Below are 13,984 nucleotides of genomic sequence, written 5' to 3' on the forward strand. Positions count from 1 at the left end.
AATATATAATAATAATATAAATATAATAAATAAATTAAATTGTGTGCCTGTGCCTTCAAATATATCTAAATTTAATGTTTCTATTAAATCTGAGAAATCATTATTTTTATTTGTAAGTTGTACATTTTGTTTTATTGTATTAAAAAATTCGTTCCATTTTTCTAAAGTTAAACAGAAATTTATTAACTGCATTTGCTCAAAATCATGTTTGATAAGTTTATATCCATATGGATGTTTTAAAAGAGACCATTCCTCAAATATGTTATTCAATCCTTTATCAGATGATTTCATTAATAATTAAAGTCGATATTTAGAAATTAAGTGTCATTTATCCAAAACTATCCACATCCCAAGGTGCTTAGTTAATTTTTAACCAATCCAAAACATTTTGAATATCTTCATTGCTCACTAGAAATGTATAATAATTATGTAATATTCATTTGTAAGCATTTCTCTACTAAATTCTTTACCATCATTATCAATAAAATTATCATCAGGATCAACTTCAGGTTCTTGTATCAATCATTTTTTTAATTTTGAAAAAGCATATTTTCTGCATATTTTCTTGCGCTAACACGACAATAGTTTACCTTTCATAGCTATTGATTTCTTATTCAAAGTGTGGATCTTTTTTCCATCTATAAAGTAGATACCTTCAGCTTCAGAAGGAAATAACTTGACAATTCGTTCTAAAATGCCTTCGGCTATTTCATTTGTCATACTGTAAAAATTATTCCAACGTATTATATAATTATAAATATATATGTACAGTTATAAAAATAATAATAAATTCTGCAAAGAAAATAATATTTATAATAATATAGCATAGGAAACATACACAATATTATGATCCTTCATGTAAGTGATAATTATATTGCAAAGCTTATTTCTCATTGACCCACTTAGTTCTTTAGTCTTGAGAGTCACATAAAATTATTCTATCCATTTTTGATTATTGTAATAAATTTTCAATGCTAGAAATTGTTTCCAAAAACATATCTTGAAAAGTAGATGCATTTTTTTCGCATAATATGCTTTTTTTGCTATAATTTTCACAAGTACTCATCTCTTGTATTGCATTTTGATATTTTTTCAAGACTAGTGTTGGATATATGAAAACTATTTCCTGTGCTCTAAAAAGTACACAAAATTTATAGTACGTATGTTTAGAAAATGATTTAATTCTGCTGTTTTTTTGTTAGGATTTACGATTGTTACTATTCTTTTTATTATTTTATTTTATTTTACTATTTATTTTTACTATTCGATTTACTATTCTTCTATATTATTTGAGTCAATATGAGCTAAATCTACTTTTCATAACTTAATAAAAATGTCGAAAAGGAAATAAGTATTTACAAATTTTTAGAAACAAATGTACCTTCAGAAATCCTCTTTTACAATACTTTTTAAGAGTTAATGTATTAATAATTTACTTAACATTGAAAGAAAAATATTTTCTAACACGTGGCATGCCACATACATGTACCATATTAAAATATAATAATAATAAAATTAGCCTTTCTTAACATTAGGTAATTTTAATTATAATTTATTACAATGGTCAGAAACAAGTAGAATAATTGTCGACATAAAAAACCATAATTATGTTCAATTTTCAATTATTTTCAATTATTATTATATAGATATTTCTAATGTATTATAAATATTTAAGTATCTAATATATTATAAATTATAAATTATTTTTTTAATAATATGAATACTATTTTATTATTTTATAATAATTTATATATAAATATATTTTATAATAATTTATATATTTTCGTAAAACATGTAAATTGTATAATAAAATATTTTTTAAGCCACATTTGCTTTTAATATGAACAAAAAATATTTGCTATCCGTCTTGTATTTTTATTAAAGTACCCAGCTAATCATTTCTGTGAATGCAAATGCAGGCAACATATTCTGTTTATCAAAAAGCTGCAAATGAGAAACATACTTTGCCATTGAAAATACTGTGAACACAATTTCAGTAAATATTCATCAATATCGTTCAGACAGATTACGTGACAAAGTGGCAGTGAATAGCAAGCAGATCTGTAGAAAGTGATGATGACAGAAATGCAGCAGATCTGTTGAAACATCATTTTGCAACAAAAACACGCAAACATGCCAAAAGTAGTTTGAAGATTTATTTCTGTTCACTATTTTAATTACAGGATGTTAATAAATCTGCTCTCGGTTTGTTGCATTCATCTGTTATCGCACTGTTAGTGACACATCTGCACTGTGTGGTTTTGCACATAATTTAATAGAATGCGATTTCAACTTTTGGTTGCAATTGGAGCGCACTTGACACAGTATGCTCTGGATTTGACAACTTCGTTCGGCAGAAAATTGTTTTCCGCTTGCTAGCAATCCGCAAACAAATGATTAGCTGGGTAAATATAAGATCAAGTTATAATAGATGTTAATAAGATCAGGTGTTAATAAGATCAGGTCTTATTAATACAATAAAAATAATTGTATAGAAAAAATGATTAAAAATATAAAATAAAAATAAAAATATATTACCGACAGTGATTTTATACTAATAAACAAAACAATCAAACACCAAATAAAATAATTTTTTTAATACTTTATACCAACAGAGTAATTTTTATATTTGAGTTAAATAAATCAAAACAAAACAACAATCAACAATGGAATATTTGTTAAACCCACATTAGTTTCTGCATCTGAACTTGTGCTTATTTCTTTCTTTTGTGAAAAGTTTTTTTCCAATATGATAAAAAAGTTATGCGTGAACTCACTTCGGAATTCAGCAATTACTTATTCATCTAAGTCTTTCATTAATTCCATTGTGATTCCGTTTTCTTCAATTAAAATATGAAAAAAATTCAATATTCACAAATTTTTCAATTAAAAAATGAAATTTTTAGAATGTGTACACAAATGCTGGCTTTTGTGTGTGTGTGTGTGTGTGTGTGTGTGTGTGTGTGTGTGTGTGTGTGTGTGTGTATGAAAAATATATTATGTAAAATATTTATAAAGTTAATTAACACGAGATGACACAAGAAACCAAGTAAAAAAATAATACACCATAAAAATTAATATACTGCAAAAATCATATATACAATTTCCGCCTTAATATGTCAAGTTTTTGAAATTTTCCATAAAAAATACATGCGTTAGTTTATCATATATAATACATGCGTTAGTTTATCATATATAATCCAGAGATAATCTGAAACCTTATTGTGGATGCATATAGTAAAATGCTAAATATATTTTTCTAATTCCGCGTTTCACTTTTCTTACATGAAAGTTACATTATGTTATTTTTTAGTTTAAAAATTAGAGACATATTTAATGTTCATTAAACGACTCTGATATACAAAACTTTATTATAAGTTCATATTACATGTAAAACGCATAAAAATCGTATTGCATGACACTAATTTCTAGAGCAAAGATAATGTTTTAAAATACTTATTAATTACTTTCGAAAACATTAGCATAAGTGCTTATTCCCAATTGTTGTAAAATATCCGTAACCTGCATATTTTCATAAAATGTTCTTTCTCTTGAAATTGTCGTGAAATTATTATGGCAGAAAATATATGTTGATGAAAGCTATGTAACAGCACTATAAAAAAAATTAATAAAATAATGATGCAAGTAATAACTGCGTTTAGCAGAAAAAACAGCTTTGCAAATGTATAAATAATAAACATTTGTACAGTATATTTTTGTTGAACAATTGTTAAGTAACAGATTTTATTATAAGATGTATGTATTTCTTAATATTACAAATGTAATTAAGAATTGTGTAATGTAGTTTATAATATAGTTTAGAATATATATCCTATATATATCTCTATAAAGAAGATGATTCTTGAAGTTAAATATACATTCCAATTTTGTTTTGAGTTTCATATAGAAACTTTTCTTCTTCTTTTTAATTTCTTTAAAATTAAATGGCCAATGTTGACTTCTTGATACAAGAGTTAGGTGGGGGATTTAGGCGGCTATATCGCAGAAATAAATTTCTGCCTCAACGGGACTCGAACCCAAGAAACCTTCGTATGGTACCTTGGGCAGTAGACAAGTACCTTGTCGTCACACGCCGCCCCACACTTTATATCCATAAACCATTTATATAACTTTACACCAATCATTACTCAAGTTGTACAAATATTTTTTAAGGAATAATTAATCTCTTCTCTCTCTCAAAATGATCAAAAACGCAAAACAAATAATGTCCAATTTAATTTATAACAAATAATGCTCAAGTGTACATCTTTGTATGCATATTGATAGGCAGCCACATATATTCCACATATATTAAATATTTAGTGCAATTTGTCTTAATCCATTCATTTAAAAAGGACAATGGATTTATGTAGAGTATATGTATTAATAATACTTACTAATTGTTACTAATTATATATTCCTTACTTACTAATTGTTACTAATTATATATTCCTAACTTTTTTATTATATTCTATATTCTAAACTTTTATTATTTTAAAATTTTTATTTTTATTATTTTTAATTTTTATTATGTTTAATATAATTTTAAAATAAATTATGGTTCTATTATCAAATAGAAAAAAATAATAATAAGAACAAATAATAAATAAGACTATGCATATAATAGATTATGTATATATGATTTGCATTATGAACATAAATTTATTGTATACGAACTTTTATGTATTAATAATTGCCAGAAAAATATTTCAAATTGTTTTACTACTAATATTTGTCATTTTATAGATATATTTTGTATGTATATTTCATGCACACATATAAACACAAGTAATTTTCTCAAATCCACTCTCTCATAAAATAAACAACAAATATAACAAATAGATAATAATCTGATAATAAAATAGTAACAATAAAATAATAAAATAACCTATAATTCAAACTCATCTATGTAATTCCGGCAGAATTAAACAACGTTGAATTTATAAAATACACAAATATATCTATTTAATCTAAATTAAAGCCAGAATGGTACGTTATATTTAAAGCAAATCCACGTTATATTTAATATCTCGAAAAATAATTATACGTTTTAAAATTTTTCTTTTGTTTAATTTTTTACAAATAGTAATAAACAAGTAAGTTATTTACCTCATGATTGCTCCATCTTTTGATGCCGTCTCAAGCCTTTCATTATATTCTCTAATTATATATAACAAGATGACATAAAATCATAAAACTTAACAAGCATTGCAATTCAAAAATAATATTTTATTTCGTTACTAGCATAATGAAAAATCTATTACATTATTAATGGAATACACACATAATAGATAGTATAAAAATAATTTGATTGTAGAAAAATCTTTATTTTTAAGTCTAAGTATTTTTCATTAAAAATAGTTTTATAAATATCTTATTTTTATGCCTTTTATTTGTAATATTTATTTTAGTTAGTCGCAAAAAGTTATCTAATTTTATATAAATTTATTACAAGTTAAATATATATTTAAAAAATAAATTTTGCATAATATGAATTGTTTTTCATCATATTTTTAACAACGAAAACACAATACATATGATATAATATTACAAATAAAGTGCCTAAAAGTTTCAGAAAAGAAATCAAAAATTTTAAATATATATAAAGACTCAAATTTTTTAAAGTATATTAATAAAGTACTTATATATATATATATATATATATATATATATATATATATATGTATATGTATATAAAGACTAAAATTTAAACATTATTTAGACATAAATTGAAATTCTGTATAATATTTTCCACTAATCGCTTAGTTTCCATTTCGTCAATAATTTTCTCAATTTCATTTAATTCAGACGTCACATTCAAGAGCGTGGAATAGGTAATTGCTAGTTCAAAGTATAGATGTTTATAATATTGATATTCTTGTAATGTACTATATTTTGAAGATAATGCACTAATATAATTCTTCAACATTTCTGTTTGTTGTTTAATTACTTTTACCTGTTTACTTTTATTTCCTTCAAAATATGCATAATATTTGTAAGCTTTGGAAATATAAAGTATTGTTTGCACTTGAGACAGAAACCGATCTCCGAAAAAATACTGATTTTCTTTACAAAATATGTATATTACATTAAGCCATCTTAAAACATTTACAAAAATTATTTTTATATCCTTGAGATTTGACACATATGTATCTGTGATATGATAATTATCAATATTTTCTAGCTCTTTTTCTAAGTCAACAAATGTTAGAGGTTTCATTAATTCTTTCTCTGACTTTGGATGAGATTCTGATTCTACGTTATTTGCTTTACAACATTTATTACTTTTACACTGTATTAATCTTTCTCTTAATGAACGTAAAAACATAATACCATATATTACCCAAACTTCAATGGTAGATGTACGAGAGAATTGCAGAATATCCTCACAAGTTTCTGAATAATCTTGATCTGTTAAAATTGATGCATACATCATTGTCATATAATTTGCAGCAGCAAGATGAATTTTGGCTTCCATAAAACGATCATAATATAAAAAGTAAAGAGCTAAATTAGTTGAGGCATCAGCCCATAATATAAACATGTGGTTTTCAATTGAGTTTTTCATTATTTTCAGCTGTTTGTTCAATAAATTATGAACATATATTACAAATTTATGCATATTTATGGGTTCACGAAAATACAGGTCATTCATATACTCTAAAGTCAATATATGTTGTTTAATTAGAAGAATTTTGGAGTTTTTAATGTCATCTTTAGGATAATAAAAAACATCTATATTGAAAGGATCTGGATATTCACTTTCATCTTTTGTATAATTTAAATATAGCTCTAATGCTTCATCTAACAATGGATAACAATTCTCTAACTGTTTTAATTGCATATAAACCCTATTTAAGACAATACGTGCTTGAATAGCTGTCAAAATAACTTTATAGTGCAACTCTTCTCCTTCCAATAATTCTATACATTTAATAAGATGATATTTAGCAGCTTCTAAATTATTTTGTTTGTAAATATATATTTCACCTAAATTAAAATAAGCTTTTGCAAGAACTAAAATATCATCAAGTGGAATTTCCATTGAATTAATTACATAATTTTCAAATAAATTATTCATCTTGAATTTCCCCTTACTGATCATTTTCTTAATCCTTTTGGAAATTTTATTATCCCTATCGAATTTTTCATACAGAAATTTTAGCTCAAACGTTGAATTTAGAATTTTTGAGTATTCTTCATTACCAAAAAGAACATCGTTATTTTTACTTGCATTTGTTTCTTTCGTTTTTGTTGTTTCTGTTAAAAGTCGAAGTTAAAAAATTATTCAATGGAATACATATATATATATATATATATATATATATATATATATATATATATATATGATAGATCGTTTTGAATACATTATTCTTATTTACATTACCAGATTTGAGTATCTGTTCGATGCGTTGTTCCAAGACTTTATAAATAAAATCCAACATTGCTTACAATAAATATGACACGAAAATTCCTCTTATTAACTCGTAAAATCGTGTTATGCAAGATTGTCATATACGTTGAAAACTTAATAAAAGATTCCCAGATAACTTGTTCGTTACTAATTTCCAACAAACGTTCAAAATACTTGAGATACAACAAAATAAACAGTTTTGCTTCATCCCTTTCTTCCGCGAAAAAGACTTAACGGAAAAAAGTGAAACTAGTAAAATTAGTTTTGTGCTTTTTATTCGTTTTTCCTAACTTTCCAACAAGAAAACAGTAAATAGATATTCAATTGGTTATCGAATAGAGAACTTCTAAAGTTCGAAGGAATTTCTCTATTTGATACCTAATCAGAACACGAGATTATATTATTGGGTATATATGAGTATCTTTTGCCGCAGTATATAAAATACATAGACGGAACATCAATATTGAAACAATAAGAAGAAAACAAAGATTTAGAAATAACATCGACATGATATTAAAGACGATTAGCCATAGGTAAATTTTCGTTATGATCAAATAATTATATAATGTTATATTGTAGATATAATTTCTTTTTAACAAAATGTCAAGTAGTATTAAAATTTATTATTTATTTTTTTATTTTTCACCAATTATGTTGCGCAAATATTTAAAGATGAAGAAATATAAAGCAATAAATAGAAATAACAGGAGTAGAAACAGGATACGTTTCGCGATTGCATCTTGAAAATTAATGTAACGTTTAACATTGTTGACCTACTTATTCGACTATTATCGCGCGAACGACGAGATCTCATAAATAATACATCGCATGTTGCTATATGTCGAATTTACGCTACAGAACCGCGAAAAATTATTAAAATACGATTTCAATTATTACTTACTCATCAATTAAATGTGTCGCGCTTTAAAACTGATCCATCTGATGCTCATATTACTTCGATACCGACTCCAGAGTGAGATCAAAAGCGATGATTAGAACGAAAAAATATAATTTATATACATCGCATCGACTATATAATATAAAATATAAATTATCGATAATATTTGAGTTTCATTTAAAGAATGACTTTACTTTTTTAGCTTTTACATCGAAATTAAAAATTTAATTATCTCATTTAATTTATCTCCTTGATGACTACTGAATTTTCTCATAAATGTTATACATATCATAAGAATATAATTATAACAAGATGGTATAAAATCATAAAACTTCACAAGCATTACAATTCAAAAAACTCTAATATTTTATTACATCGCTAACATAATAAAAAATTTATTCTACTATTAATAGAGTACACATATAGTATAAGAATAATTTGTATAAAAATTTTTATTTTTAAGTCTGAATATTTTTCTTTAAAGAATTAGTTTTAAACCCTTTTTTGTGTCTTTTATTTGTAACATTTATTTTGGTTTGTCTTCAAAGAAATTATCAATTCTTATATATTTAATTACATGTTGAGTATATATAAAATGAAGAAAGTTTGCATAATGAATTGTGTTCTTTATTATATTTATTTATAATAAAGCATAATACATATGATATAATATTACAAATAGAACGCATGTGTAAAAGTTTCAAGAAAGAAATCTAAAAATTCAAATATATAAAAAGAGCTAAAATTTAAAAATACTTATAAATAAAAACAAAAATTATGTATAATATTTCTCACTAATCGCTTAGTTTCCATTTTCATTTCGCCAGTAATTTTCTCAATTTCATTTAATTCAGACATCAAGAGCGTGGAATAGGTAATTGCTAGTTCAAAGTATAGATGTTTATAATATTGATATTCTTGTAATGTATTATATTTTGAAGATAATGCACTAATATAATTCTCTAACATTTTTGTTTGTTGTTTAATTACTTTTATCTGTTTATTTTTACTTCCTTCAAAATATGCATATTTGTAAGCTTTGGATATGCGAAGTATTATTTGCATTTGAGGTATAAATTTATTTATTCCTTTAAAATGCATGTATATTATATTAAGCCATCTTAAAATATTTGCAAAAATTATTTTTACATCTTTGAGATTAGACACATATGTATTTGTGATATGATAATTATCAATGTTTTCTAGATCTCTTTCTAAGTCAACAAATGTTAGAAGTTTCATTAATTCTTTCTCTGACTTCGAATAAGATTTTGATTCTATGTTATTTGCCTCGCAAAATCTATTACCTTCAAACTGTAGTAATTTTTCTTTTGATAAATGTAAAAACATAATACAATACACTGCCCAAAGTTGAGTGATGAATGTATAAACTAGATTATATTTATTATTATTTGTACGAGAGTTTGCATCCTGATCTATTATAATCAGTACATAATATCTCAATGTCATATATTCTGTAGCAGCAAGATGAATTTTGGCTTCTATAAAGCGATCATAATATAAAAAATAAATAGATAAGTCAGTTGAAGCTTTAGCCCAATATATGAACATATCATTTTCAGTAGAATTTTCTATTGATTTCAGTTGCTTATTCAATAAATTATGAACGTATATTGCATATTTCTAGGTTGAAAGTAATATAATTGTATCATATACTTTAAAGTTAATGTATGCAATGTAGTTAGTTGAATTTTTGAGTTTATTATTTCTTTACTACGATATAAGGCATCTATATGAAAAGGATCGGGATATTCATCTTCGTTCTTTGTATAATTTAAATATAGTTCTAATGCTTCATTTAACAATGGATAACATTTCTCTAACTGTTGTGATTTTATATAAACTATATTTAAGTCAATATGTGCTTGGATAGCTGTCAAAATAACTTTACAGTGCAGCTCTTGTCCCTTCAATAATTCTATATATTTCATAAGATAATCTTCAGCAGTTTTTAAATTAACTTCTTTGTGAGTATAAATATTACCTAAATTAAAATAAGCTACTGCAAGAGCTACAATATCATCAAATCCAATTTCTGTTGAAGTAGTTAAAAAATTTTCAAATAAATTATTTAATTTGACTTCTATCTCATTGAACATTTCCTTAGTCATTTTGGGAACTTTACATTTTTCATACAGAAATTTTACTTCCAACGATGAAATTAGAACTTCCAGATATTTTTCACTAACAATGAAAGCATCTGCATTCTTGCTTGTATTTGTTTCTGTTAAAAGTCAACGTTAAAATTATTCAATAGAATATATGATAGATCATCACGAATAGATTATTCTTATTTACATTACCAGATTTGCGTATTTGTATGATGCGATGATCCATTTTTAAAAATAAATTCAAACATTGCTTACAATATATTTGATTTAAAAAATCTTGTTATTAATTCGTCAAATTAATTATGGATAAAGGAATTCCTAATAAGATAAAGATAACCTATTCGTTACTAATTTTCAACACACACAACATCCAAAATATTCAAAATACAAAAACAATAAACAGTTTTGCATCATCTTCTTTTTTCCTTGAAAGAAATTTAACGAAAAAATAGGGCTAGCCAGAATTAGAATTAGAATTTTGCGCTCTTTATTCGTTGTTTCCATTCCTTTCCAACAAGAAAACACAATTAAACATTGTGTCAATTGGTTATTGATTAGAAAATTCAATGTTGGAAGAAATTTCTTTATTCAATACCTGATCATAGCGAAAGGTTATGTAATTGGATTATGTTTATACATCTTTGCCACAGCACATAAAATACATGAACGGAACATTAGCCATTAATATTGGAGCAATGGGAATGGACAAGGCGAAAGATAGAGACCCTAAAGGTGCAATTTCATTGACGCTAGAAACCAGCGGCAAATTAAAATCACTAGACTTTCTCTAGATATGGCGTCAATAAAATAAAGTTCAAACAGTTTCAACTTTTTCAGTGTGTAAAGCGGCCTTTTCATTGATGCTATTTTTTAGCGTCAATGAAATTGCACCTTAACAGTTGGCAGCCCTACGAGATAGGCTGTGCAGCACTGCGCGTATATAAAATAAATTTGAAATCGCTTCTAGCCTAACCAGCTTCACGCGATCGACTTTATTTGAATTGCACGGCATCGCATCGAATTATGATGCGGCGCCAATTTGTTCGAACGTAATTCGGGACATCACGATGCTGTATAAGCGTCGAATGAGCACGAATTGTCACGCAAATATGATAAATCACATCTACTCACCGTTCACCGGCTGCATCCACAGGCCGCTCCACTCGCTCGCCTCGGGACGTCCCATTCCGATCTTGATGCACACAAACTCACACGATATCATCAACGCGAACGCGCGACACTTTATTCGGCACTCCCGATATTCGCTCGCATCCGATAATCATCATCAAGGGCGCAAATAACGCGACGCGACTTCGCTCCATCTTCGCGATCGCGCTATCACTGAACTGTAAAAAATAGCTGTCGCGCATTTTCACCGACATATTATGAAAGTCGTGCGATCATCCTTGGACACTTTCGACGCTCTTTCACTCGCGATATTCGTTTAAAAACGGTTAAAAGACGCGAAAAATGCGAACGTACGACGATCCGTGTAACTGCGTATGACTCCGACTTCACGTATGATGCGTATGACGTAGCAGTGACGCGTATGACGTAGCAATCACGCGCTAACATGGCGGCCGAACCAGTGCGCAGAAACGAATGCGCACTGGTTCGGCCGCCATGTTAGCGCGTGATTGCTACGTCATACGCGTCACTGCTACGTCATACGCATCATACGTGAATCGGAGTCATATGCAGTTACACGGATCATCGTACGTCCGCATTTTTCGCGTCTTTTAGCCGTTTTTAAACGAATATCGCGAGTGAAAGAGCGTCGAAAGTGTCCAAGGATGATCGCGCGACTTTCATAATATGTCGGTGAAAATGCACGACAGCTATTTTTCACAGTTCAGTGATAGCGCGATCGCGAAGATGGAGCGAAGTCGCGTCGCGTTATTTGCGCCCTTGATGATGATTATCGGATGCGAGCGAATATCGGGAGTGCCGAATAAAGTGTCGCGCGTTCGCGTTGATGATATCGTGTGAGTTTGTGTGCATCAAGATCGGAATGGGACGTCCCGAGGCGAGCGAGTGGAGCGGCCTGTGGACGCAGCCGGTGAACGGTGAGTAGATGTGATTTATCATATTTGCGTGACAATTCGTGCTCATTTGACGCTTATACAGCATCGTGATGTCCCGAATTACGTTCGAACAAATTGGCGCCGCATCATAATTCGATGCGATGCCGTGCAATTCAAATAAAGTCGATCGCGTGAAGCTGGTTAGGCTAGAAGCGATTTCAAATTTATTTTATATACGCGCAGTGCTGCACAGCCTATCTCGTAGGGCTGCCAACTGTTAAGGTGCAATTTCATTGACGCTATAAAGTAGCATCAATGAAAAGGCCGCTTTACACACTGAAAAAGTTGAAACTGTTTGAACTTTATTTTATTGACGCCATATCTAGAGAAAGTCTAGTGATTTTAATTTGCCACTGGTTTCTAGCGTCAATGAAATTGCACCTTAATAAGAGACTGGCTATTAGGAGATCGCTTTTAATTGGTTCGCCATTTTTCCTTAATTCCCGCTCATATTCAAATTTTAATTACTTCATTTTCACCGTAAATGATATTAAATAATAAAAATTAAATAATAAATATTATAAATTACAATAGTAAATATTATTGATTGTAATAATAAATTTTATAGTATTTCTATAATAAAATAAATATTACAAAAGTTCTGAAAAATTTTAATTTCAAACTAAATTAGCAAAAAGCGAAAACTCAAATACTTCATGTATAGTATCGTTTTTATATGAATTACTTGAATCATTATGATTTACATGAATAATTACGTAAATTACGTACATTTTTCAATAAAATTTAATAAATTATGATATTTTATAGATGAGATAAAATTTTTATATTTTAAAATAAGAGTGATATACATATATTTATATGATTTTTTCGGAATATATTTAACGCTAGTTCTTTCTTTATATATATATATATATATATATATGTGCGTGTGTGTGTGTGTATATATATATATATATATATATGCGTGTGTGTGTGTGTGTGTGTGTATATATATATATATATATATATATATATATATATATATATATACACACATATATATGTACATGCAAATTATCTTAAAATAATCGATTGTTGTTTAACAAATTTGTGAAGTCGTATTGTGAATATAATTTCCTTTTAATAAAATCGTCCAGTAGTATTAAAATAAAATTATTTATTTTTTTATTTTTCATCAGCAGTTATGGTACACAAATATTTTTAGAAATGAAGGAATATATAGATACATAGATTGTATAAAAATGACAAAATTATACGAATAAAATATAAAATTATATAATAAATTGTATAAAACTTTTTATACAAAATTTTTAAGTCTGAGTTCTTTTCTTTAAAAATACTTTAATAAAAATCTTTTACTTATGCCCTTTATTTGTAACATTTATTTCGGTTTGTTTCTAAAAAAAATCATCTATTTTTATATGCATTAATTACGTGTTAAATATATGATAAAATAGAAAAATTTTGCATAATGAATTGTGTTGTTTTAATATAT

At 26.8% G+C, this 13,984-nt stretch overlaps 1 protein-coding gene across 1 annotated transcript; it reads right to left on the reverse strand.

Moving 5' to 3' along the window:
* Positions 1 to 358: 358 nt before the first annotated feature.
* LOC112638189 lies at positions 359 to 10,713 on the reverse strand. Its single transcript, XM_025409344.1, has 8 exons — positions 10,637 to 10,713; positions 9,990 to 10,557; positions 7,099 to 7,136; positions 6,734 to 6,957; positions 6,334 to 6,577; positions 5,811 to 6,066; positions 591 to 721; positions 359 to 408 (listed from the first exon to the last, which is right to left on the reverse strand). The coding sequence occupies exons 1-8, from the start codon at positions 10,668 to 10,670 to the stop codon at positions 359 to 361; spliced, it is 1,545 nt and encodes a 514-aa protein (XP_025265129.1). The 5' UTR covers positions 10,671 to 10,713.
* Positions 10,714 to 13,984: the final 3,271 nt, after the last annotated feature.

Source organism: Camponotus floridanus, unplaced genomic scaffold (assembly GCF_003227725.1).
Source record: "Camponotus floridanus strain SB8 unplaced genomic scaffold, Cflo_v7.5 scaffold26, whole genome shotgun sequence".
In the NCBI taxonomy this organism is placed as follows: Eukaryota; Metazoa; Arthropoda; class Insecta; order Hymenoptera; family Formicidae; genus Camponotus; species Camponotus floridanus.

Coding starts and splice junctions, on each gene's coding strand:
- LOC112638189 (XM_025409344.1), bottom strand. CDS start 10,670: ATGGATCATCGCATCATACAAATACGCAAATCTG. Junction 7,137..9,989: donor TTGCATACATTAACTTTAAA/GTATATGATACA, acceptor AAAATTCGATAG/GGATAATAAAATTTCCAAAA. Junction 409..590: donor GAAATCAATAGCTATGAAAG/GTAAACTATTGT, acceptor ATACATTTCTAG/TGAGCAATGAAGATATTCAA.